At 47.8% G+C, this 26,553-nt stretch overlaps 1 protein-coding gene across 3 annotated transcripts in view; it reads left to right on the top strand.

The window, feature by feature from the left end:
- INTS3 (integrator complex subunit 3) overlaps positions 1–26,553 on the top strand; it is a 136,211-nt gene that overhangs the window by 73,061 nt on the left and 36,597 nt on the right. For all 3 annotated transcript variants that reach the window (XM_077255031.1, XM_077255045.1, XM_077255037.1), the window contains exons 8-9: positions 25,265–25,409; positions 25,892–26,021. In XM_077255031.1, the coding sequence (XP_077111146.1) occupies positions 25,265–25,409; positions 25,892–26,021 (275 nt within the window). The remainder of the gene's footprint in view (positions 1–25,264; positions 25,410–25,891; positions 26,022–26,553) is intronic.

Consider the following 26,553-nt stretch of genomic DNA (forward strand, 5'->3'; position numbering starts at 1 on the left):
GCTTTGCAGGAGCCACATGGAAAGCAGCCCCTCCTTGGGGGTCCAGCACCAAAAATACGGGGGGGAGCCGTAGTGTAGTGGCTCCGCACTAGTTGATCCTTGATACTTCTGCCTCTCCTTGCCGTGAGAAGAGGACGATCGGGTAAGATTTTATTGAGGGTTGGTTCAGTTTTTAGCACCGACCAGTGCCTCTGTAGGACTCCCCTAATGTCATCCCACTTGTTGTTAAAAGTGGAGATAAATCTCAGTGGTTGCTCCTTTTTACTAGAAGCAAACGCTGAGGTCCCACAGAGCAACCGGTCCCTTGGGGTGCTTTTAGCACGGAAATATCCCTTTTTGATGGTTCTTCCACTGTACCCCCGATCCCGGAAGCGGTCAAACAGATCCCGAGCCTGGCCCTCATAGACCCCATCCGTGGAGCAAATCCGTTTCATTCTAAGGAACTGGCCCACAGGTATAGCCCGTATTGTGGACCGAGTATGTGCAGAGGTGGAGTGTAGCAATGAGTTCACTGACGTCTCTTTTCTAAACACATCAGTTTGAATCACACCATCCTCACTTCTACAGATTTTAATGTCCAGAAAGTCAATACTTTCTGTAGCCACTCTGTGTGAGGCGGATGTTACGACCATTCTGATTTAGTCCACGGATGAAGTCAAGAAGGCCACGCTCGGGACCCTGCCAAATTAACAAAACGTCATCAATATAACGATACCAGCACTGCACGTGGGAGGCGGCGCATGCGCCCTCGCCGAAAATCTCCCTCTCCCAAAGTCCGAGAAAGAGATTAGCGTACGAAGGCGCACACGCCGCGCCCATGGCAGTGTCACGGTTCTGTAAAAAATATCGATCCTTAAACGTAAAGAAATTGTGTGTCAAAACAAAATGAAGAAGCTCCAGGATCAGGGTGCACAGTGGAAGGCCCAGATTGCTCATATTCAAAAAGAACTCAACAGCCTCCAACCCATCAACGTGCTTAATACACGTGTATAAGGATTCAACATCAACTGTTGCAAAAATCATATCTGGCTCTAGTGTCAGGCCATCGAGTTTCCTCAGGACGTCCGTAGTGTCTCTGACATAGCAGGGAAGCGATTCCACTAAAGGGTGCAGATAGTATTCAATAAATTTGCATACAGGGTCACAAAGTCCTCCCATGCCAGAGACAATAGGACGCCCCGGGGGTTCCAACGGGTCCTTATGGACCTTCGGCAGCAGGTAGAAGGTAGGGACAACCGGATGTTCCACCATAAGGCCTTTAAACACCTTTTTAGTTTTGATCCCCCGTGTCAGGGCCCGATCCAGGATCTCATACAAGGCACCAGAAAAAATAAGTAATGGATTACTGGTAAGAGATGTATACGATTCCCGGTCCCTCAATTGTCGGAAGGCTTCCCTCTCATACTTAACTGTCGGCCAGACCACCACGTTCCCCCCCTTAGGGTACCGTCACACATTGAAATTTTCATCGCTGCGACGGTACGATTCGTGACGTCGCAGCGTCGTATAATCATCGCTCCAGCGTCGTAGACTGCGGTCACACGTTGCAATCACGGCGCTGGAGCGATGCCGACGTCCCCGGGTAACCGCTGCGCTCTGCTCTCACTTTCCGGCCGGCACTCAGAGCAGGAAGCAGACGGCAAGGGACCTGAAGGACACCGACGGGTGAGTATGTACGGTTTGTTTTTTTACGTTTACGCTTGTAACCAGGGTAAACATCGGGTTACTAAGCGCGGCCCTGCGCTTAGTTACCCGATGTTTACCCTGGTTACAAGCGAAGACATCGCTGGATCGCTGTCACACACAACGATCCAGCGATGTCAGCGGGTGATCAAGCGACGAAAGAAAGTTCCAAACGATCTGCTACGACGTACGATTCTCAGCAGGGTGTCTGATCGCAGTAGCGTGTCAGACACAGCGATATCGTAACGATATCGCTAGAACGTCACGAATCGTAACGTCGTAGCGATGGAAATTTCAATGTGTGACGGTACCCTTATCCGCCGGCTTAATCACGACATCATGCTTAGATCCCAGTTCTTTAAGTGCCCTGCGTTGTGCTGCTGTCAGATTATCACCCCTCTTATCACTGGAAATTTTTTTTAAATCCTCCAATACTAATTTATTGAAGATCTCAATCTGGGGGCATAATGAGAAGGGGGGGGAACGTGGTACATCTCGGCACGACAGAAGCAGGGAAGGTACCTGTGGCTGATGACTCGTTCTCTGCTGCAAGCTCTTCTAATGCCGCTAGTGCCTCATGTTCCAAAGTTGTGTCTGGATTGAAGGTATCAAGTGGTCTAGCATGCAGTTTCCGCAGGATGACCTTCCTCAAAAAAAGCTGCGTGTCTTTCATAGCTGTAAAATAATTAAAGCTGTTAGTGGGAACAAAATTTAACCCTGAACTCAGGACCTGAACCTGATCAGAAGACAACACGTGCTCTGATAGGTTGATTACCTCTAAGTTGTTAGTTGATTTAGATTTTTTCTCACGGGACTGCGGTGGGGTAAAACGACGTTTATTCTTCCCCTTGTAATTACCAGCTTTCGCCACACCCAGTCTTTCATTAAGGGTGTTACCAGAATGGCTCGTACCCGCCTGTTCATCATCCATAGAGGATGCCGATGAGAAGGAGTTACGATGAATTGGGGGTTTGGACTGAAATGCCTGCTTCTTCTTCCATTTGTAAACATGATTATTTTTATAATCCAACACATCTCTCTGATATTTTTTGGTCTTAAATGCAACAATATCTTTTTCCCACTTTTGAAGTTCTCCCTCTAGTTCTTCATTGAGTTTTGTTTTGGCTGCCACTGACAATGTACCTAGTAATGTCTCCTGTAGGGCTCCAATCTCACTCTCCACCGACTGAAGGGATGTCGAGTTGGATTTAATCAGTAATTCCATATAACCTCTGGAACAGTTTGAGGACAGCTCCTCCCATTGCTCTTTTAGGAGTTAATGAGAAGTTGTCCTTTGTTCCTTTCTTATGATTAGACCGTCCTCTGGTCTCTCTATTGTTTTTATCCAGTTTTATTTATTTTTCATGTTGTATTTATAGTATTTGTCTCTTTTCTCTTTAGTGATCTTTTGTATATCGGTACTGGTTCATTCATATCTATCTATTCCCTCACAATGGCGTTTGGACGCAGTGACCTCACTGGTACACAACGAGTATGCAACCCAACAAAGGGAGAAGCCGTGGAGACATCCTGGGCAGCAGTGCACAATGAACGCTATGGCCTAACCATTGGATGTGATGAATTGGCTTTGTTATGTCGTTGCCCCTTTACTTGTTCTTTTTTCCTTTTTTCTGTAACGTGATTATAATAACATATATGCATACTGTTGTCCTGAATATATCCTCTATAGTGTAGGGCTTTTCCCCTTCCCTCCCCTTTTTTGCAGTATGTACAGTACCTCTTAAGCTTTCCAGTAGTTTTTCCCTTTTCCAAAATGGCCACCGCGGTGGTGCGCACGCGCAGTGGACTCCGATGCAGACCGCGCCCCCTAAGGCATCTACTCTCAGCGACGTCCAGCTCTTTTGACGTCATGGGGGATTTCCCCCGATCTGGACGCTGCTGAGATGGCCGGAAGGAGGGCGGTACTGGCCGGATGTTCCCTTCTAGTGCGCCGTATTCACCGCTTGATTAACCAACGTTTTTTCACAACATGGCCCTATATAAACTTAGGACTTTCAGTACCCACACAGCCCCCCGAGGAAGCACATCACGCGAAACGCGCGTCGGGGCTTTACACTGGAGACTGACCACACGCCGGCACACACATGGGTAAGCTCCAACTGCGGTATGCCACTTAGGCACCTTAAATAACTATCGGCACCTTATGGGCATTTGTGCAATACAGATTAATATGTATGGAGTTAGGTATTAGAGTTTTTTCGTGAGTCATTTGGTCATTGGTACCTATTGACCGTTCCCGTTCTCCATATGTAGTCATATTGGCTGGCCGTACCAAATATTTGGATCATTACCATGTTATATTACCGCTGGCTGGTACCCTCCTTGTTGGATTCACAGTAGTGTGTTTACATGTGGTCTTTTCCCAGTGCAGTCATTCACCTTATCCCCATCCTGATATATTTTGTTTTTATTGCTGTTGTATTTATAATAAAGTTTACCTTCTGTGACAAATTTATTGTCATGTTTATATGTAGCTGAATTGCAGGCTTGCTATGAGCGCCGACCACAGGGTGGCGCTCACAGCAGGCCGGCATCAGTAACCATAGAGGTCTCAAAGACCTCTATGGTTACTGTCCTGACTCATCGCTGACCCCTGATCATGTGACGGGGGTCGGCGATGCGATCATTTCCGGCCGCGTGGCCGGAAGCGCCGGTTAAATGCCGCTGTCAGCGTTTGACAACGGCATTTAACTGGTTAATATCGGCGGGTGAATCGCGATTTAACCTGCCGCTTTTGCGGGCACCTGCCAGCTGTTCAAAACAGTTGACATGTCCCGGCTTTGAGGTGGGCAGGGGACCCGACCTCCGCAGTAATAGTGCTGCTGAGTCTTTTATAGAAAGTGTCCGTTTCATGCTCCATAAGGCTCATCGGTGCAAGACAAGTTATAAATGAAGAGTGATGAGAACTAAACCAAATGGTAGATGTAGAGTGTCAACGGAGTCAGAAACTTCAATTTGTATGTACCAGTGAGTCCTCTTTAGGTCTGTTTCACTCTTTTTGGAGCTCATCAGTGCAGGACGAGACATCAAAATGTGCAGTTAGAGGGGGATTTAGATCAAATAGTAGATTTAGGGTACCGTCTCACAGTGGCACTTTGGTCGCTACGACGGCACGATCCGTGACGTTCCAGTGATATAGTTACGATCTTGCTGTGTCTAACACGCTACTGCGATCAGGGACCCCGCTGAGAATCGTACGTCGTAGCAGATCGTTTGAAACTTTATTTCGTCGCTGGATCACCCTCTGACATCGCTGCATCGGCGTGTGTGACGCCGATGCAGCGATGTCTTCACTGGTAACCAGGGTAAATATCGGGTTACTAAGCGCAGGGCCGCGCTTAGTAACCCGATGTTTACCCTGGTTACCATTGTAAATGTAAAAAAAAACAACACACTACATACTTACATTCCGGTGCCTGTCACGTCCCCGGCGTCCGCTTCCCTGCACTCCTCCTGCATCCTGTGTCAGCGCCGGCCGGCCGTACATCAGAGCACAGCGGTGACGTCACTGCTCTGCTTTACGGCCGCGCTTACACAGGATGCAGGAGGAGTGCAGGGAAGTGGACGCCGGGGAACGTGACGGGCACCGGAATGTGAGTATGTGGTTTTTTTTTTACATTTACAATGGTAACCAGGGTAAACATCGGGTTACTAAGCGCGGCCCTGCGCTTAGTAACCCGATGTTTACCCTGGTTACCCGGGGACTTCGGCATCGTTGGTCGCTGGAGAGCTGTCTGTGTGACAGCTCTCCAGCGACCACACAAGGACTTTCCAACGATCACGGCCAGGTCGTATCGCTGGTCGTGATCGTTGGAAAGTTGCTGAGTGTGACGGTACCCTTAGCTCAGTTACAGGGGAGTGGAGATAAGCATTGTATGTATGCCATCAAGTCTCCTATGGAGTATCTGTTTTCACAATTTTTTTTTTAAGCTAATCAGTGCAGAGCAAGCCCTTTATCTGTAGATTTGGAGGATATGTTGGCAACCCAGTAGTTAAAGCGCAGCTGGGGGAGAGTGGAAACGTTTCCATGATTATGTGGTTGTGAGTCCTCTATAGAAAGAGTCTGTTTAATTGGTCTCCCATGACGGCACCATGAGAGAGGGGATCCGCCCTTCAGTGACAGGAAACCTACAAACCTAAAAGGGCAGCACCTCTCCCACGCATCATGGTTTCCTGTACCAGACAGGGAATCTCGTCAGACATACCTGTACGAAGATTCGTCGGATTCCCAGGCCCGGACAATCGATTCAGGCAGCGGGGGTTCCCTGCCTCGGCTGGTTCAGGGTCTTTGTAAGCGCCACAGTGGGTCCAGGATAGACTGCACAATAGTGAGTGGAGCCGTGTCCGGGGAGGATTACCAGCTCCTGAAGGTCAGCGCCAGAAGATAGGCAAGTATACCATTGGAGCTATCCAGTTTGGTCTCTGGCGTCGCGCCACCTGGGTGTGTGTCCTAGGGCTCTGGGGACGTCCGGGGAACGCGCCGCTGCCAGGGCGATCCCGGATGTGGGCCGGGGCTGTTCTGGTGATGCGACCGGCGGACCCTGGTGACTTGGCCCGGGACGCCATGGTTATGCCTCGGGGGCGCGGCCTGGGCGAGCCGGATGTCGTGGCCAGCAGGGCCGGATAACATGGCAGCGGTAACGCGTCAAGGGCGGTCTTGGCTGCGGCCGTGGTCCGGGGACATCTGGGTCCCTCGGCTAGTCCGGTGAGGCAGTCTTGGCCCGTGGAAGAGGCAGGGAGCTCGGGGGGGGGGGGGGGGGTGTTGGAGTTGCATCCGATGGCGTGGTGGGTAATCTCTGGAGGGAGGAAGATGGCGCCGGGGACCAGGAACCTGCTGACCCGGATATCTGGGCGGGGTGTGCCCAAAGTTTATAAAGGGTACAAACAGACATTTCTTTTGGGCTTTGCACTTATTGAAGAGTATGGAGTCTGTCAAGCTGTAAGAGCAGGTACACCCTGCACAGCAGTAACATCTGCCAGACGTCCCGTGCATCCTGGCAAAGACCCCGTGTGAGTTCGGGAAGTAGCCATGCAAGCGAGAGTCTGGATTCTGCAGAGAGGTCCAGCTACAGGAGCTCCAGCAGAGTGGACAAGTCAGCAGCTTCCTGGAAGGATCCGTCAGCTGAGATGCGCACACGTCGTAATCCGGTACCTATTCATTTGGTACACTTGGTAAGTGATCTTCGTGAAAGTTTTTTCAGGGATGTAGTCCTCCCCTTATTTTCTTTTGATCCTGCCAGGGAAACTAGTGCGTAGGGAAGTCGAGGGCTAAAGTGAGGGATTCCGTGATGTCCCTATCCCAAGAAGAGTGCCCTAAGGGGAAGGAAAAAGGACAAAAAAACTCCTCTAATGACTTTATTGGGGATGAGGACTCTTCCTGGTCATCTCCTTCAGCTTCCTCTTCTTCGGAAGATTATTCTGGCTGCTTCTGTTTCCCCAGAGACCGGGTAGATAAATTAGTGAAGGCAGTGAAGGAGCATTATGGGGAATAGAGTCAAAGCCTGGGCAATCTGTTCAGATTGGTCTAGCCCGCCAAACATGACAAAGAAAGCGCAGGTCCTTCCCCTTGAATGATAAGATCCACTCTCTGGTATGCCGGGAGTGGAAGAGGCGGGTAAAGAAAGGTTCCCTTCCCCCAGTGTTTAAAAGGAGGTACCCTTTTGATGACTCAGTAGCAAGCTCCTGGGATAAAGCCCCAAAACTTTATTCGATGGTAGCCAAAGCGTCGAATAAATCCTCATTGCCATTTGGGGACCTTAAAAGACCCTCTGGATAAAAAGGCGGACACATTTCTTTAATGTTTTATGGGAGATGTCGGCAGCAGTTCTGAGGCCATCGGTGGCATCTACATGTATGGCCAGGTCTATGGTGATCTGGCTAGATCAACTCGAGACTCAACTGAAGGAATGCACCTCAAGAGAATGTATTCTAAGCTTGTTACCAATGACAGGGTGCCTCAGCGTTCTTATCAGATGCCTCCGCATACTTGGTCAGGTTGGCGGCAAAAGCAGCGGGCCTCCAAATGCTGCTCGGAGAGCGTTATGGCTGAAGTGCTGGCCTGGGGATATTCGGGCCAGGTCTAGACTTTGTACTATTCAGTGCAAGGGTGATTACCTCTTTGGACCGGTCCTGGATGAGCTTCTGGAGAAGGCAGGGGATAAAAAGAAATTTCCCAGTCTGTCGGCTCCCTCCTACAGACGTCGCTTCAGTAGGAGGAGGTATAATTGTGGAAAGCTTTCCACTGACCGAGCCAAGTGGGACAAGAAAAAACGAAAGGTACAGGGTTCATGTTTTGGGAGAACCTCACAAGTGTAAGAAACCACCCCTATGACTGCTTGCCCAGTGGCCTAGTGAGGAAAAACTAATAGTGACTGGGTTCGTAGCCTGATAACTCTAATTTCAGCCCAGATGTTTTTTTCAATCCCACTGGACAGGTTCATGACAACCCCTTCCCGGTCATCCCTCCCCCCCCTTGGAACGGAAAGCCCTGGATTCAGAGGTCCTGGAGCTTTCCTGTAAAGCAATCCTGGTGGAGGTTCCTTGGCCAGAAAGGGGAAACTGTTTTTACTCATCCCCCCCCCCCCCCCTCTTTCTGGATCAGAAGCCAGATGGCTCCTTTAGGACCATTAACCTTAGAACTCTAAATCGATTCTTGGTAGTACGCCCCTTTCTAAGTGGAGTCAATTAGATCAGCAATAAAGTTATTCTTTAAAAACTGTCTTATGGCAGTGTTGGATCTAGAGATGTGTACTATCACGTGCCTATTCCCCCCAGAAAGTCGGTGGTTCCTCAGGCTGGCGGTAGTCATAGAGGGCACTATTAGACATTTCCAATTTAGAGCTCTCCCCTTTGGGTCTTACCATGGCTTCTCGAGCCTTCACAACGGTAATAGCCGAGGTCATGGCTCATCTGCGTGAAACCAATGTCTTGATTATCCCCTACCTGGACGATTTTCTTATTGTAGGCAGGTAAGCTGATCATTGCCCAGCACAAGTTAGGGAGATAATGGCCACCTTGGAGCGCTTGGGGTGGCTACTAAACATTAAGAAATTGCGACTAGAGCCCTTGAAGCTGCAGCAGTTCTTGGGGCTTATTCTAGACTCAGAAATGCAGGCTTATCATCTGCCGCTTGATAAATTAATTAGCCTTCGACACAGTGATAAGAGCTTTGAACAGTTCCACTGTGTCCTTCAGGAAGGCTATGTCCCTGTTAGGGTCGCTAACCTCCTGCATACCAGCGGTCCGGTGGGCTCCGTTTCATACAACAACCTTGCAGTGGGACATTTTGTTTAATGACATCCCTTAGGGACTGATAACCTTGTCCCCTTTCATCTATATATTCACTAAGATGGTGGTTAGACCGGGATAATCTGTCCAGGATGGTTCCCTTGGAAAATCTCATAACTTGGGTTGTCGCCACAGACGCTAGCCCTACAGGATTGGGGGCGCATCTGGGGGAGGTTATAGTCCAGGGATCATGGCAAGAAAAGATTCTTCTAACCTGAAGGAGCTGATGGCAGTGGAGCTTGCTGTAAGAAGGCTCTTATATCCCTACAGGGTCATCATGTCAGGATCCTCTCCGATAATCAGGAAGTGCATTAAACAGCAAGGTGGATTGCTGCTGAGGGGAAAAAATAAAAATCTCTTTAAATCTTCAGCTTAGTGAGTGTGAACGAGCTGAGTGTGACCTGAGCGTAAGTGTGAACGGCGGTAAGTGTGACTTGTGATTCAGGGAGTTTACAAGGGAGGAATTACTGAATTGCTGTCTGTATTTTATTAATACTTTGCATTTATTTTTTATTTGGTGCATACTGCTGTGCGAGATGTGAGCACGTTGTGAATTTGGAAGCCCAGATTCTGAATCTAAATATGCAGCTGGCAACACTGAGATCCAGTGACAATATGGAAAGGAGTCTTCTGCTCACTGAGCAGACGCTCAATGGGATGGCTGAGGGGGGATGGTAGGTTGGAACTGCAGGACAGTGGAGCAGCAAGCTGGGTGACAGAAGGCCGGGTAGAGGGAAGAGTGCCAGGTAGGCTAGTCCTGATCTGGCACACCCCAATAAGTTTGCTAAGTTGGCAGATGAGGGGGTGCCAGTACAGGGGCAGCACTGCTGCAGCCAGGCATTTCCTCTGAAAGCTGGAGGAGTGGCTGCTACAGTAAGGAGGAAAATAGGAGAGCAGTGCGGGCCAGACAGGTGCTGGTAGTGGGGGGCTGAATTATTAGGAGAACAGATAGGGCAATCTGTCACAATGGCAGGGATCGTCGAACGGTGTGCTGCCTACCTGGCGCTCGAGTCCAACACATCGCTGATCGGGTGGACAGATTACTGGGAGGGGCTGGTGAGGACCCAGCGGTCATGGTGCACATTGGCACAAATGACAAAGTTAGTGGTAGGTGGAAGGTCCTTAAAAATGATTTCAGGGAATTAGGCTGCAAGCTGAAAGCAAGGACCTCCAACGTGGTATTTTCTGAAAAATACTGCCTGTACCACGTGCAGTTCCAGCAAAGGTAATCGGTTTTTGACAACTATGAGAGACAATTACCTTTCACAACTGGTTCAGGACCCAACAAGAAGGGGGGCACTGCTAGACCAAATATTAACAAACAGGCCAGACCGCATATCAAATATAAGGGTTGGGGGTCACTTGGGGAATAGTGATCACAAAATAATAATTTTTCATGTATCCTTCAATAAGATGTGTAGTAAAGGGGTTACAAGGACACTAAACTTCAGGAGGGCAAATTTCCAACGGATGAGAGATGATCTTGGTGCAATTAACTGGGACGATATCCTGAGACACAAAAATACACAAAGAAAATGGGAGACGTTTATTAGCATCCTGGATAGGACCTGTGCACAATATATACTGTATGGGAGTAAACCTACTAGAAATAGGAGGAAACCAATATGGCTAAATAGAGCTGTAAGGGGCGCAATAAGTGACAAAAACAAAGCATTTAGAGAATTAACCCCTTAGTGACAGAGCCAATTTGGTACTTAATGACCGAGCCAATTTTTACAATTCTGACCACTGTCACTTTATGAGGTTATAACTCTGGAACGCTTTAACGGATCCCGCTGATTCTGAGATTGTTTTTTCGTGATATATTGTACTTCATATTGTACTACATTTTTCTACAAAAATTATTTTTTTGTCCCCAAATTTTTATTTTCACAAGGGTAACAAGAGAAATCGGACCCCAAAAGTTGTTGTCCAATTTGTCCTGAGTATGCTGGTACCCCATATGTGGGGGTAAACCACTGTTTCGGTGCACGGCAGAGCTCGGAAAGGAAGGAGCGCCCTTTTGGAATGCAGACTTTGATAGAATGGTTGCGTTTGCAGAGCCCCTGATGTACCTAAACAGTAGAAACCCCCCACAAGTGACCCCATTTTGGAAACTAGACCCCCCAAGGAACTTATCTAGATGTGTGGTGAGAACTTGGAATGCCCAAGAGCTTCACAGAAGTTTATAATGCAGAGTCGTGAAAATAAAAAATATTTTTTTTTCCACAAAAAAGATTTTCTAGCCCCCAAGTTTTTATTTTCACAAGGGTAACGGGATAAATTGGACAACAACTTTTGGGGTCCAATTTCTCCTGAGTACGCTGATGCCCCATGTGTGGGGGTAAACCACTGTTTTGGTGCACGGCAGAGCTCAGAAGGGAGGGAGCACCATTTGACTTTTTGAGCTCAAAATTGGCTGTCGTTTTTGGAGACCCCTTGATGTACCTAAACAGTGGAAACCCCCCAATTCTAACTCCAACCCTAACCCCAACACACCCCTAACCCTAATCCCAACCCGATCCATAATCTTAATCACAACCCTAACGATAATCACAACCCTAACCCCAAAACAACCCTAATCTCAACCCTAACCATAACCCTAATCAAAACCCTAAATCCAACACACCCCTAATCCTAATCTCAACCCTAACCTCAAACCTAACCCTAATCCCAATACACCCCTAACCCTAATGCCAACCCTAACCCTAATACCAACCCTAATCCCAACTCTAACCCTAACTTTAGCCCCAACCCTAGCCCTAACCCTAACTTTAGCCCCAACCCTAACCCTAGCCCTAAGGCTACTTTCACACTTGCGTCGTGGCATCTGTCGCAATCCGTCGTTTTGGACAAAAAACGGATCCTGCAAATGTGCCCGCAAGATGGCTTTTTTGCCCATAGACTTGTATTGCCGACGGATGGCCACACGCCGCGTCCGTCGTGCACTGGATCCGTTGTGTTTTGGCGGACCGTGGTCACAAAAAAAACGTTCAATGTAACCTTTTTTTTGTACGTCGCGTCCACCATTTCCGCTCATGCGTGGCCGTAACTCTGCCCCCTCCTCCCCAGGACATAGTCTGGGCAGCGGATGCATTGAAAAACTGCATTCACTGCCCACGTTGTGCACAATTTTCGCAACGTGCGTCGGTACGTCGGGCCGACGGATTGCAATGGCCCCGTACCGACGCAAGTGTGAAAGAACCCTAACCCTAAATTTAGCCCCAACTCCTCTCTCCTGCCGGCCGGCAGATGGCAGCAGAGAGCGGGCGCACTGCGCGTGCGCCCGCCATTTTCTTTCCATGGGAAGGAGCCGGCGGGCAGGAGGGGACGCAGGAGGACCCAGTGACACCGGTAAGTATAGCAGGGTCCCCGAATCCCCCTATTTCTCTGTCCTCTGATGTGCGATCACATCAGAGGACCGAGAATTACCGATCGCTTTTTCTTTTTTTTTTCTTTTTTTTTTGTTTTTGCGACCGCCGGTAAACAGTTTATTACCGGCGATCGCAAAACAGGGGTCGGTAAGAACCGACCCTGATCATGTTCTTTGGGGTCTCGGCTACCCCCGGCAACCGAGACCCTAAAGATCCTCCGGGTACTGGCCGGCGGGAGCACTGGGCATGCGCCCGCCATTTTTTTGCCGGAAGAAGATGGCGGCACCCATCGGGAGCCACGAGGAGTACCGGGGAGACAGGTGAGTATCGGGGACCCCATTTCTCTGTCCTCTGATGTGCAATCACATCGGAGGACAGAGAAATTAAAAGGGAGATCGCGTTTTTTGTTTTTTTTTTGTTTTTTTGCGATCGCCGGTAAACGGTTAATTACCGTTAATTAACGGCGCTGTGGTTTAAGTACCCTTAGCGGCTGCCATTAAAAGGCGTATCGGCGGTCGTTAAGGGGTTAAAGGAAGTAGGTAGTGATGAGGCATAAAATAATTACAGAAAATTAAATAAATTCTGTAAAAAGCAAATCAAGGCAGCAAAAATTGAGACAGAGACTCATTGCCAGAGAGAGTAAAAATAATCCCAAAACATTCTTCAGCTATGTAAATAGTAAGAAACTTAAAAATGATAGTGTAGGCCCCCTTAAAAATACTCTGGGTGAAATGATGGATGAGGATGAGGACAAAGCCAATATGCTAAATGACTTTTTTTCATCAATATTTACACAAGAAAATTCCATGGCAGACAATATGATCAGTGATAACAAAAATTCCCCATTAAATGTCACCTGCTTAACCCAGCAGGAAGTACAGCTGTGTCTAATAATCAATAAAATTGACAAATCTCCGTGCCCGGATGGGATACACCCCCGAGTAATGCAGGAATTACCGTATATACTCGAGTATAAGCCGACCCGAGTATAAGCCGACCCCCCTAATTTTGCCACAAAAAACTGGGAAAACTTATTGACTCGAGTATAAGCCTAGGGTGGAAAATGCAGCAGCTACCGGTGAATTTCAAAAATAAAAATAGATGCTCCATACTGTTCATTATGGCCCCATAGATGCTCCACATAAAGCTGTGCCACATATAATGCTCTGCACCGTTCATTATGGCCCCATAGATGCTCCACATAAAGCTGTGCCATATATACAATGCTCTGCACCATTGTCCCATAGCTGTGCCATATAGTGCTCTGCACCGTTGCCCCATAGCTGTGCCATATAGTGCTCTGCACCATTGCCCCATAGCTGTGCCATATAGTGCTCTGCACCGTTGCCCCATAGCTCTGCCATATAGTGCTCTGCACCGTTGCCCCATAGCTGTGCCATATAGTGCTCTGCACCATTGCCCCATAGCTGTGCCATATAGTGCTCTGCACCATTGCCCCATAGCTGTGCCATATAGTGCTCTGCACCGTCCATTATTGCCCCATAGCTGTGCCATATAGTGCTCTGCACCGTTGCCCCATAGCTCTGCCATATAGTGCTCTGCACCGTTGCCCCATAGCTGTGCCATATAGTGCTCTGCACCGTTGCCCCATAGCTGTGCCATTGCCCCATAGCTGTGCCATATAGTGCTCTGCACCATTGTCCCATAGCTGTGCCATATAGTGCTCTGCACCATTGTCCCATAGCTGTGCCATATAGTGCTCTGCACCGTTGCCCCATAGCTGTGCCATATAGTGCTCTGCACCATTGCCCCATAGCTGTGCCATATAGTGCTCTGCACCATTGCCCCATAGCTGTGCCATATAGTGCTCTGCACCGTCCATTATTGCCCCATAGCTGTGCCATATAGTGCTCTGCACCATTGCCCCATAGCTCTGCCATATAGTGCTCTGCACCGTTGCCCCATAGCTGTGCCATATAGTGCTCTGCACCGTTGCCCCATAGCTGTGCCATATAGTGCTCTGCACCATTGCCCCATAGCTGTGCCATATAGTGCTCTGCACCATTGCCCCATAGCTGTGCCATATAGTGCTCTGCACCGTTGCCCCATAGCTCTGCCATATAGTGCTCTGCACCATTGCCCCATAGCTGTGCCATATAGTGCTCTGCACCATTGCCCCATAGCTGTGCCATATAGTGCTCTGCACCATTGCCCCATAGCTGTGCCATATAGTGCTCTGCACCGTTGCCCCATAGCTGTGCCATATAATGCTCTGCACCATTGCCCCATAGCTGTGCCATATAGTGCTCTGCACCATTGCCCCATAGCTGTGCCATATATATAGTGCTCTGCACCATTGCCCCATAGCTGTGCCATATAGTGCTCTGCACCATTGTCCCATAGCTGTGCCATATAGTGCTCTGCACCATTGTCCCATAGCTGTGCCATATAGTGCTCTGCACCGTTGCCCCATAGCTGTGCCATATAGTGCTCTGCACCATTGCCCCATAGCTGTGCCATATATGCTCTGCACCGTTGCCCCATAGCTGTGCCATATAGTGCTCTGCACCGTTGCCCCATAGCTGTGCCATATAGTGCTCTGCACCATTGCCCCATAGCTGTGCCATATAGTGCTCTGCACCATTGCCCCATAGCTGTGCCATATAGTGCTCTGCACCGTTGCCCCATAGCTGTGCCATATAGTGCTCTGCACCGTTGCCCCATAGCTGTGCCATATAGTGCTCTGCACCGTTGCCCCATAGCTGTGCCATATAGTGCTCTGCACCATTGCCCCATAGCTGTGCCATATAGTGCTCTGCACCATTGCCCCATAGCTGTGCCATATAGTGCTCTGCACCGTTGCCCCATAGCTGTGCCATATAGTGCTCTGCACCGTCCATTATTGCCCCATAGCTCTGCCATATAGTGCTCTGCACCGTTGCCCCATAACTGTGCCATATAGTGCTCTGCACCGTTGCCCCATAGCTGTGCCATATAGTGCTCTGCACCGTCCATTATTGCCCCATAGCTGTTGCTGCTGCTGCAATAAAAAAAAAAAAACACATACTCACCTGTCTTGCTTGCAGCTCCTCGGCGCCATCTTCCCGGCGTCTCTCCGCACTGACTGATCAGGCAGAGGGCGGCGCGCACACTATATGCGTCATCACGCCCTCTGCCTGAACAGTCAGAGCGGAGAGACGCCGGGAAGATGGCGCGACACCCGGCGTGTGGAACGAGGACAGGTGACTATGTCATACTTACCTGCTCCCGGCGTCCCGCTCCTTCCCCCTGCCTGTCTTCGGTGCCGCAGCCGCAGCCTCTTTCTCTATCAGCGGTCACCGGCACCGCTTCATTAGAGAAATGAATAGGCGGCTCCGCCCCTATGGGAGGTGGAGCCGCCTATTCATTTCTCTAATGAGCGGTCCCACGTGACCGCTCAGGGGAAGAGGCTGCGGCACCGAAGACAGTGTGACAGGCAGGGGGAGCGACAGGAGCGCCGGAACTAGGTGAGTATATGACAGTGCTCACCCGCCGACCCCACCACCGATCATGACTCGAGTATAAGCCGAGAGGGGCACTTTCAGCCCAAAAATTTGGGCTGAAAATCTCGGCTTATACTCGAGTATATACGGTAAGTACAGTCATTGATAGACCATTATTTTTAATCTTTAAAGACTCCATAATAACCGGGTCTGTACCACAGGACGGGCATATAGCAAATGTGGTGCCAATATTCAAAAAGGACAAAAACTGAACTCGAAAATTATAGGCCAGTAAGCTTAACCTCTACTGTGGGTAAAATCCTGGCATTCTAAGGGATGCTGTACTGGAGTATCTGAAGAAGAATAACCTCATGACCCAATATCAGCATGGGTTTACTAGGGACCATTCCTGTCAGACAAATCTGATCAATTTCTATGAAGAGGTAAGTTTCGTACTGGACTAAGGGAACCCAGTGGGCGTAGTGTATATGGACTTTTCAAAAGCTTTTGATACGGTGCCACACAAAAGGTTGATGCATAAAATGAGAATAATGGGGATAGGGGAAAATGTGTAAGTGGGTTAAGAGCTGGCTCAGGGATAGGAAAAAAAAAAGGGTGGTTATTAATGGAGCACACTCGGACTGGGTCGCAGTTAGCAGTGGGGAACCACAGGGGTCAGTATTGGGCCCTCTTCTTATTAACATACTTATTAATGACCTTGTAGGGGGCATGCAGAGCAGAATTTCAATATTTGCAGATGACACTAAACTCTGCAGGGTAATCAATACAGAGGAGGACAATTTTGTATTACAGGATGATGTATGTAAGCTAGAAGCTTGGGCTGAAAAATGGCAAATGAGCTTTAATGGGGATAAATGTAAGGTCATGCACTTGGGTAGACGTAATAAGATGTATAACTATGTGCTTAATTCTAAAACTCTGGGCAAAACCGTCAATGAAAAAGACCTGGGTGTATGGGTGGATGACAAACTCACATTTAGTGGCCAGGGTCAGGCAGCTGCTACAAAGGCAAATAAAATAATGGGATGCATTAAAAGAGGCATAGATGCTCATGAGGAGAACATAATTTTACCTCTATACAAGTCACTAGTTCAACCACACTTAGAATACTGTGTACAGTTCTGGTCTCCAGTGTATAAGAAAGACATAGCTGAACTAGAGCAGGTGCAGAGAAGAGCGACCAAGGTTATTAGAGGAGTGGGGGGTCTGCAATACCAAGACAGGTTATTACACTTGGGGCTCTTTACTTTGGAAAAGCGAAGGCTAAGGGGTGATCTTATTTTAATGTATAAATATGAGGGGACAGTACAAAGACCTTTCTGATGATCTTTATAATCATAGACCTGAGACAGGGACAAGGGGGCGTCCTCTACGTCTGGAGGAAAGAAGGTTTAAAGGGAACCTATCACCCCGTTTTTTTCGGTATGAGATAAAAATACTGTTAAATAGGGCCTGAGCTGTGCATTACAATAGTGTAGTTTGTGGACCCCGATTCCCCACCTATGCTGCCGAAATACGTTACCAAAGTAGTCATTTTCGCCTGTCAATCAGGCTGGTCAGGTCGGATGGGCGTGGCTTCTTCCCCCAGATATTGCGTAGTTTTCCGTTGGTGGCGTAGTGGTGTGCGCATGTCCAACGTCCCCAATCCTGCACGGGGGGGTGAAAATAGCAGCGATGTCCGTTATTCCATTGGTGGTCGGTGGGCGCGGCCATCTTCCTTTGGCCGCGCGTGCGCAGAAGCGGCGCTCTGCTGGCCGCGGCTTCAGGAAAATGGCCGCGGGATGCCGCGCGTGCGCAGATGGAGATCGCGGCGGCCATTTTCCTGAAGCCGCGGCCAGCAGAGCGCCGCTTCTGCGCACGCGCGGCCAAAGGAAGATGGCCGCGCCCACCGACCACCAATGGAATAACGGACATCGCTGCTATTTTCACCCCCCCGTGCAGGATTGGGGACGTTGGACATGCGCACACCACTACGCCACCAACGGAAAACTACGCAATATCTGGGGGAAGAAGCCACGCCCATCCGACCTGACCAGCCTGATTGACAGGCGAAAATGACTACTTTGGTAACGTATTTCGGCAGCATAGGTGGGGAATCGGGGTCCACAAACTACACTATTGTAATGCACAGCTCAGGCCATATTTAACAGTATTTTTATCTCATACCGAAAAAAACGGGGTGATAGGTTCCCTTTAAGCATAGCAGACGCGGATTCTTTACTGTAAGAGCAGTGAGACTATGGAACTCTCTGCCGTGTGATGTTGTAATGAGTGATTCAGAACTTAAATTTAAGAGGGGACTGGATGACTTTCTTAAAAAGTATAATGTTACAGGTTATATATACTAGATTCCTTAATAGGGCGTTGATCCAGGGAACTAGTCTGATTGCCGTATGTGGAGTCGGGAAGGAATTTTTTTCCCCAGTATGGAGCTTACTGTTTGCCACATGGGGTTTTTTGCCTTCCTCTGGATCAACATGAGGGCATGTTAGGTTAGGCTATGGGTTGAACTAGATGGACTTAAAATCTTCCTTCAACCTTAATAACTATGTTACATCAGGGCAGCATGGTGGCTCAGTGGATAGCACTGCAGCCTTTCAGCGCTGGAGTCCTGGGTTCTAATCCCACCTTGGACAACATCTGCAAGGAGTTTGTATGTTCTCCCCGTGTTTGCGTGGGTTTCCTCCAGGTTCTCTGGTTTCCTCCCACACTCCAAAGACATACGATGTTAATGTGTGCAAACTGTAATCAAGCGCTGCGTAATATGTTATCGCTATATAAAAATAAAGATTATTATTATTACATCAACCACCAAGGGGGAACGCGATCCAGACCCCTAATGGAAGTAGCGAAACGACTATATCAAGTGGCAGAGAAAAATTTTCTATCACGGACGTCTCTGCACATAAGAAAAGACAAAATCAGAGCAGACTTCTTAAGCCGCAACCTACTCAGGCAAGGAGAGTGGATGCTGAAAGATTCCATCTTCGACCAGATTGGGCGGATATGGGGTTTTCCATACATGGACCTCTTCTCCACCAGGAATAACAGAAAAGTGAGGCAGTTCTGTTCTCTCAGCCCCAGAGAAAACGCACTGGTGGTAGATGCCTTCCTAATCAGGTGGAACTTCAACCTAGCTTATACATTTTCCCCCCTCAGCCCTATTACCTCTAGTGGTGAGGATGATCAGAGAAGACAGCGCAGGGACTTTCATGACTGCCCGATTGCCCCCTTTTGGCCCAGAAGGGTGTGGTTCTTGTGGCTAAGGACCATGTCGGTCACCGAGCTGTGGGTACTACCGGAGTTCCCGGATCTCCTCGCCCAGGGGCTTGTCTACCATCCACAAGTGGACGGCTTCCCTTGATGGCGTGGAATTTTAAAGGTCGTTGTTGGGCGAAAAAGGATTTTCCCCTAATTTTATAACCACTCTCCTAAAGAGTAGGAAGGTGGTCAACTACCAAAATCGACACCAGAACCTGGAAAAAGTTCTTGGCTACCTCAGATTTTAGGGTTGGGGAAGGTCCTGATACGTCAGGTCCTAGAATTCCTTCAAATAGGGCTTTAAATGGGTCTTTCCACTACACTGTGTTCCACATTATTATGCACAAAGAGTTTAGGAGTGATAAGGTTAGAATTTTTTTGTTTGTCATTTAAACTCATTGATGGTGATGTGTGTCAGAGCTCTTTATATCACTGAAAGGAATTGCAGATACCTGTGCAAATTAGTTTGGCAGGTGTGTCCAAATAAAGGCAAGACTACTTAAGAAGGCTGTTCCACATTATTAAGCAGCCTACATTTTTTGCCAAAATGGAAAAGAAAAAGGATGTGTCGGCCGCTGAGAAGCAGCAAATTGTGGAGTATTTAGGTCAAGGCATGACTACAATCAACATTGCCAAGACACTTCATCGTGATCATCGCACAATCAAGAAGTATGTAGCTGATTCCCAGCACACACGTGTGCGTGCTGATAAGGAAAAATTGAGGACTCTTTCCAACAGGCAATTGCGTAAGGTTAAAAGAGCAGCTGCAAAAATGCCTTGTCATAGCAGCAGACTAGTTTTTGAAGCTGCTGGTGCTTCCAACGTCCCCAGAACAACAAGATGCAGGGTCCTTCAGAGGTTTGCAGCTGTGCGTAAGCCATCCTGTCGACCACCTCTATCCACTGCACACAAGCAGAAACGGCTCCAGTGGGCCAAACGATACATGAAGACTGACTTCCAAACTGTTTTGTTCACCGATGAGTGCCGTGCAACGCTCGATGGTCCAGATGGATGGAGTGGAGGATGGCTGGTTGATGGACACCCCATGAAAACACGGCTAAGGCGCCAACAAGGAGGAGGTGGAGTAATGTTTTGGGCTGGAATCATGGGGAGAGAGATTGTCGGCCCCTTTATGATCCCTGAAGGGGTAAAGATGAACTCCATAATCTATGTGGAGTTTCTAAAACAACACTTCCTGCCATGGTTCAAGAGGAAGAACAGTGCTTTCCGCAGCAAGATAATTTTCGTGCATGATAATGCACCGTCTCATGCTGCAAAAAACACATCTGCATCTCTGGCTGCTATGGGCATAAAAGAGGACAAACTTATGGTGTGGCCACCATCTTCCCCTGACCTCAACCCCATTGAAAACCTCTGGAGCATCATCAAAAGGAGTGTCTATGATGGCGGGAGGCAGTTCATATCTAAGCAACAGCTCTGTGAGGATATTCTGTCCACATGCAAAACAATTGAAGCAGAAACCATCCAAAAACTGACAAATTCAATGGACGAGAGTTTAGAAGCTTCTTTCGAACAAGGGGTCCTATGTGCAAATGTAACATCACCTAGAATAAAGTTTTCACTTGAATACTGTTTGATTTCATTTTGTAATAAGCTGATAATGCTTATAACTTCACAACTGACCATTTTTTTGTTAATAATAATAAAAAAAAAAAGGTTGAAAACTCTGCTGTGCATAATAATTTGGAACATGCATTTTGAGTGTTTATTTTTTTTAAAAAAGATACTGTTTTTATAGGCAGTTTGTTCCAAAACATTGCAATTATACTAGAATAGTAGATGACTGGAAAATAACAATGACTGCAATTCAGATAGGTAATTTAGAGAAAATATGAGGAAATATTATTTGCATAATAATTTGGAACACAGTGAAGTACCCTTAAGATCCAGGTATCAGCCTTGGAGGCCCTGTTTAGCTGTGATATCGCGAGTTTTTACTGGGTTGCTAGATTCAGCAAAGCATCGAATAGATCTAGGCCCAGCCTTAAGAGGATTGTCGTGGGACCTAAACTTGGTTCACACAGCTATCAGAGATCCCACGTTTGAACCCATCGAGTCAGCCCCTATAAAGGTGCTCTCCCTTGAAGTTGCTCTCTTGGTCGCATTAACATCAGCCCAGATGGTGAGTGATATGCAAGCTCTTTCTAGGCTCCCACCATATACCCAGTTCCTGGAAGACAGGGTTATGCGTAAGCCAGAACCATCTTGCGTGCCAAAAGTAGCCTCCAAATTCCAAAGGTTGCAGGAAATAGTTCATCCTTCCATCCCAATCATAAGAACCAGAAAGAGATGACGCTTCATACTATAGATGTCAAGAGGTGCCTGTTAGAGTACTTTTGTCACTAATTCTTGGAAGGATAAGGGTCTTAGGGTGTCGAGAAGTACTTTAGCTTGATGGATTACTGAGGTTATTTCATTACCTTAACGTCAAGTGGCCAGAAGGTCTGAGGGCTCATTCCACTCAAGCCATGGCAGCCTCCTTGGTTGAAAGATCGGAGGTCTCAATTGAACAGACATGTAAGGCAGCTACATTGTCTTCTCCGTCCAACTTTTATAAACCTTATTGGTTGGATATGGGTGCCTCCTCTGATCTCACATTTGGGATAAGGGTGCGTCAGGCTGTAGTCCCTCCCTAAGAAAATTCTTACCTCTCTGTAATTCTGTTGTTGTGCTGTCATGGGAGACCGAAAAGTATTAGTTACTTGCTGGTAACTGTATTTTTCGCAGCCTGCGACAGCACCCTTATATTCCCTCCCTTTACGTGTGGGTAAGCACTTCTCCCACTTACAAGTATTCCCGAGTGTGAAATCATCAGGTATTAGGTGTATTGTATGTTTCTGCCATTAACCATGGGAGGTCTTCTCGTGATCTGTAATCCAACTGATGCATGGGAGAGGTGCCTCCCTTTTATGTCTGTAGATTTCTTGTCCCTGAAGGGCGGAACCCCTCTCTCCTGGTGCCATCATTGGCTCCGAAAAATACCGTTAACGGTATGTAACAAACACTTTCACTCTCCTTCCAGCTCATCAGTTCAGGATCAGGCATCATCAATCTATTGAGTTACAGGGGACTTAAACCAAACAATAAATGTAGAGCAGCTGCAGGAGAGCCGAGACTGAAGTACTTAGGTAATTTAGAGAAAATATGAGGAAATATTATTTGCATAATAATTTGGAACAGTGTATTTAAGTACTTCAGTCTCGGCTCTCCTGCAGCTGCTCTACATTTATTGTTTGGTTTAAGTCCCCTGTAACTCAATAGATTGATGATGCCTGATCCTGAACTGATGAGCTGGAAGGAGAGTGAAAGTGTTTGTTACATACCGTTAACGGTATTTTTCGGAGCCAATGATGGCACCAGGAGAGAGGGGTTCCGCCCTTCAGGGACAAGAAATCTACAGACATAAAAGGGAGGCACCTCTCCCATGCATCAGTTGGATTACAGATCACGAGAAGACCTCCCATGGTTAATGGCAGAAACATACAATACACCTAATACCTGATGATTTCACACTCGGGAATACTTGTAAGTGGGAGAAGTGCTTACCCACACGTAAAGGGAGGGAATATAAGGGTGCTGTCGCAGGCTGCGAAAAATACAGTTACCAGCAAGTAACTAATACTTTTCGGTCTCCCATGACAGCACAACAACAGAATTACAGAGAGGTAAGAATTTTCTTAGGGAGGGACTACAGCCTGACGCACCCTTATCCCAAATGTGAGATCAGAGGAGGCACCCATATCCAACCAATAAGGTTTATAAAAGTTGGACGGAGAAGACAATGTAGCTGCCTTACATGTCTGTTCAATTGAGACCTCCGATCTTTCAACCAAGGAGGCTGCCATGGCTTGAGTGGAATGAGCCCTCAGACCTTCTGGCCACTTGACGTTAAGGTAATGAAATAACCTCAGTAATCCATCAAGCTAAAGTACTTCTCGACACCCTAAGACCCTTATCCTTCCAAGAATTAGTGACAAAAGTACTCTAACAGGCACCTCTTGACATCTATAGTATGAAGCGTCATCTCTTTCTGGTTCTTATGATTGGGATGGAAGGATGAACTATTTCCTGCAACCTTTGGAATTTGGAGGCTACTTTTGGCACGCAAGATGGTTCTGGCTTACGCATAACCCTGTCTTCCAGGAACTGGGTATATGGTGGGAGCCTAGAAAGAGCTTGCATATCACTCACCATCTGGGCTGATGTTAATGCGACCAAGAGAGCAACTTCAAGGGAGAGCACCTTTATAGGGGCTGACTCGATGGGTTCAAACGTGGGATCTCTGATAGCTGTGTGAACCAAGTTTAGGTCCCACGACAATCCTCTTAAGGCTGGGCCTAGATCTATTCGATGCTTTGCTGAATCTAGCAACCCAGTAAAAACTCGCGATATCACAGCTAAACAGGGCCTCCAAGGCTGATACCTGGATCTTAAGGGTACTTCACTGTGTTCCAAATTATTATGCAAATAATATTTCCTCATATTTTCTCTAAATTACCTATCTGAATTGCAGTCATTGTTATTTTCCAGTCATCTACTATTCTAGTATAATTGCAATGTTTTGGAAAAAAAACTGCCTATGAAAACAGTATCTTTTTCAAAAAAATAAACACTCAAAATGCATGTTCCAAATTATTATGCACAGCAGAGTTTTCAACCTTTTTTTATTATTATTTTGAACAAAAAAATGGTCAGTTGTGAAGTTATAAGCATTATCAGCTTATTACAAAATGAAATCAAACAGTTTTCAAGTGAAAACTTTATTCTAGGTGATGTTACATTTGCACGTAGGACCCCTTGTTCAAAAGAAGCCTTTGTCAGTTTTTGGATGATTTCTGCTTCAATTGTTTTGCATGTGGACAGAATACCCTCCCAGAGCTGTTGCTTAGATGTGAACTGCCTCCCGCCATCATAGACACTCCTTTTGATGATGCTCCAGAGGTTCTCAATGGGGTTGAGGTCAGGGGAAGATGGTGGCCACACCATAAGTTTGTCCTTTTTTATGCCCATAGCAGCCAGAGATGCAGATGTGTTTTTGCAGCATGAGATGGTGCATTATCATGCATGAAAATGATCTTGCTGCAGAAAGCACGGTTCTTCCTCTTGAACCATGGCAGGAAGTGTTGTTTTAGAAACTCCACATAGATTATGGAGTTCATCTTTACCCCTTCAGGGATCATAAAGGGGCCGACAATCTCTCTCCCCATGATTCCAGCCCAAAACATTACTCCACCTCCTCCTTGTTGGTGCCTTAGCCGCGTTTTCATGGGGTGTCCATCCTCCACTCCATCCATCTGATCCATCGAGCGTTGCACGGCACTCATCGGTGAACAAAACAGTTTGGAAGTCAGTCTTTATGTATCGTTTGGCCCACTGGAGCCGTTTCTGCTTGTTGCAGTGGATAGAGGTGGTCGACAGGATGGCTTACGCACAGCTGCAAACCTCTGAAGGACCCTGCATCTTGTTGTTCTGGGGATGTTGGAGGCACCAGCAGCTTCAAAAACTAGTCTGCTGCTATGACAAGGCATTTTTGCAGCTGCTCTTTTAACCTTACGCAATTGCCTGTTGGAAAGAGTCCTCAATTTTTCCTTATCAGCACGCGCACGTGTGCTGGGAATCAGCTGCATACTTCTTGATTGTGCGATGATCACGATGAAGTGTCTTGGCAATGTTGATTGTAGTCATGCCTTGACCTAAATACTCCACAATTTGTTGCTTCTCAGCAGCCGACACATCCTTTTTCTTTCCCATTTTGGCAAAAAATGTAGGCTACTTAATAATGTGGAACAGCCTTCTTAAGTAGGCTTGCCTTTGTTTGGACACATGCCAAACTAATGTGCACCGGTATCTGCAATTGCTTTCAGTGATATAAAGAGCCCTGACACACATCACCATCAATGAGTTTAAATGACAAACAAAAAAATTCTAACCTTATCACTCCTAAACTCTATGTGCATAATAATTTGGAACACAGTGTATATATTTGCTGGCGACGCTTTTTAGAAAGTCTTTAACTCCACAGGGTCAGCAGACTTCAGCCAGTTTCCCCTTGCAGTGTGGCCCTTGTACTAACATGTTTAACTTGTTATATTCACATGGATCCTGTAGCCCATCTGTACCGACCGTCTACTATGCTCCCTTCTTGTGTTTCAGAGAGTGGGTGATGAAGAGCAGCCTCCTCATTGCCATGTCCGTGTACACCTACCTTCGGCTGATTGTTGACCACCATGGGACCCCCCAGCTCCTGACACTGCGGCAGAAGGAGGTGGACTTCTGCACCATGCTGTTGAGAGAACGGGTAGCCTATCCCAGCCTTCCCCTGATGAGTGATCCCTCAAAGGTCCACCACTCAGTACAGAATCCTCTGGGAACGGCCAATGTTCTGTCCACATTACGGAGTGGTCACCCAGCAAACCCAGACACAGAAATTTCTGGAAGACTCCTCTCTCACTCTGCTCCCTCGCGACCTGTCTCGCGCTCCCTCGCGACCTGTCTCGCGCTCCCTCGCGACCTGTCTCGCGCTCCCTCGCGACCTGTCTCGCGCTCCCTCGCGACCTGTCTCGCGCTCCCTCGCGACCTGTCTCGCGCTCCCTCGCGACCTGTCTCGCGCTCCCTCGCGACCTGTCTCGCGCTCCCTCGCGACCTGTCTCGCGCTCCCTCGCGACCTGTCTCGCGCTCCCTCGCGCGCCCCCCCACCTCGCGTGGTCAGTGACTCCGGTATATCATGGCGGCTGCGTGTGCTCCTCGCTCGCTCACCTTTTTCTCTCCTTTCCTGGACAGTTTATGGACTGCTTCATGATTGGCCGGGACCTGGTGCGGCTGCTGCAGAATGTCGCACGCCTTCCAGAGTTTGATTCGTTATGGAAGGATATGCTGCACAACCCTCAGGCGCTGAACCCCCAGTTCACAGGTACATGCTCACAGTAATAGGCACAGGGTCACAGCCAAGTGCGTCTCGTCTGTGTGCTGCTGATGTCCTGCTCTGGAGATGGTGGGGGGCAGATGATTGTGCCCCCCATCCTTCAGGCAGGGCCCAATTAGCTCCCGTCCTCCACATCTGTGTATAGCAGCGCATTGTACTGGCTTCTCGGCTCAGTGATCCAGCTGGGGCTGTGGGGTAATGAGGACTAATAAGCGAGAAAACAGCCGCACTCTCTCGGGTTATAGCTTGCAAAGTGGTGTATTTATTCACATGTGTTTGACATTCAAATATATGTAGACATACAGCAGGATAAGAAAAAAAAGTGACGTTTCAACCCAGTTCCGGGTCTTTCTCAAACTGAGTAGCTGATGCTGTTTGAAAATTTGAAATTAGGTCCCAAAAGGGGCTCCTCTTGGTGTGGCGCTGGGGTATCCTGCTTCCTGCTTTCTTATCCTGCTGTATGTGTACATATATTTGAATGTCAAACACATGTGAATAAATACACCACTTTGCAAGCTAT

The sequence above is a fragment of the Ranitomeya variabilis genome, chromosome 1 (assembly GCF_051348905.1).
Source record: "Ranitomeya variabilis isolate aRanVar5 chromosome 1, aRanVar5.hap1, whole genome shotgun sequence".
Classification (NCBI taxonomy): domain Eukaryota; kingdom Metazoa; phylum Chordata; class Amphibia; order Anura; family Dendrobatidae; genus Ranitomeya; species Ranitomeya variabilis.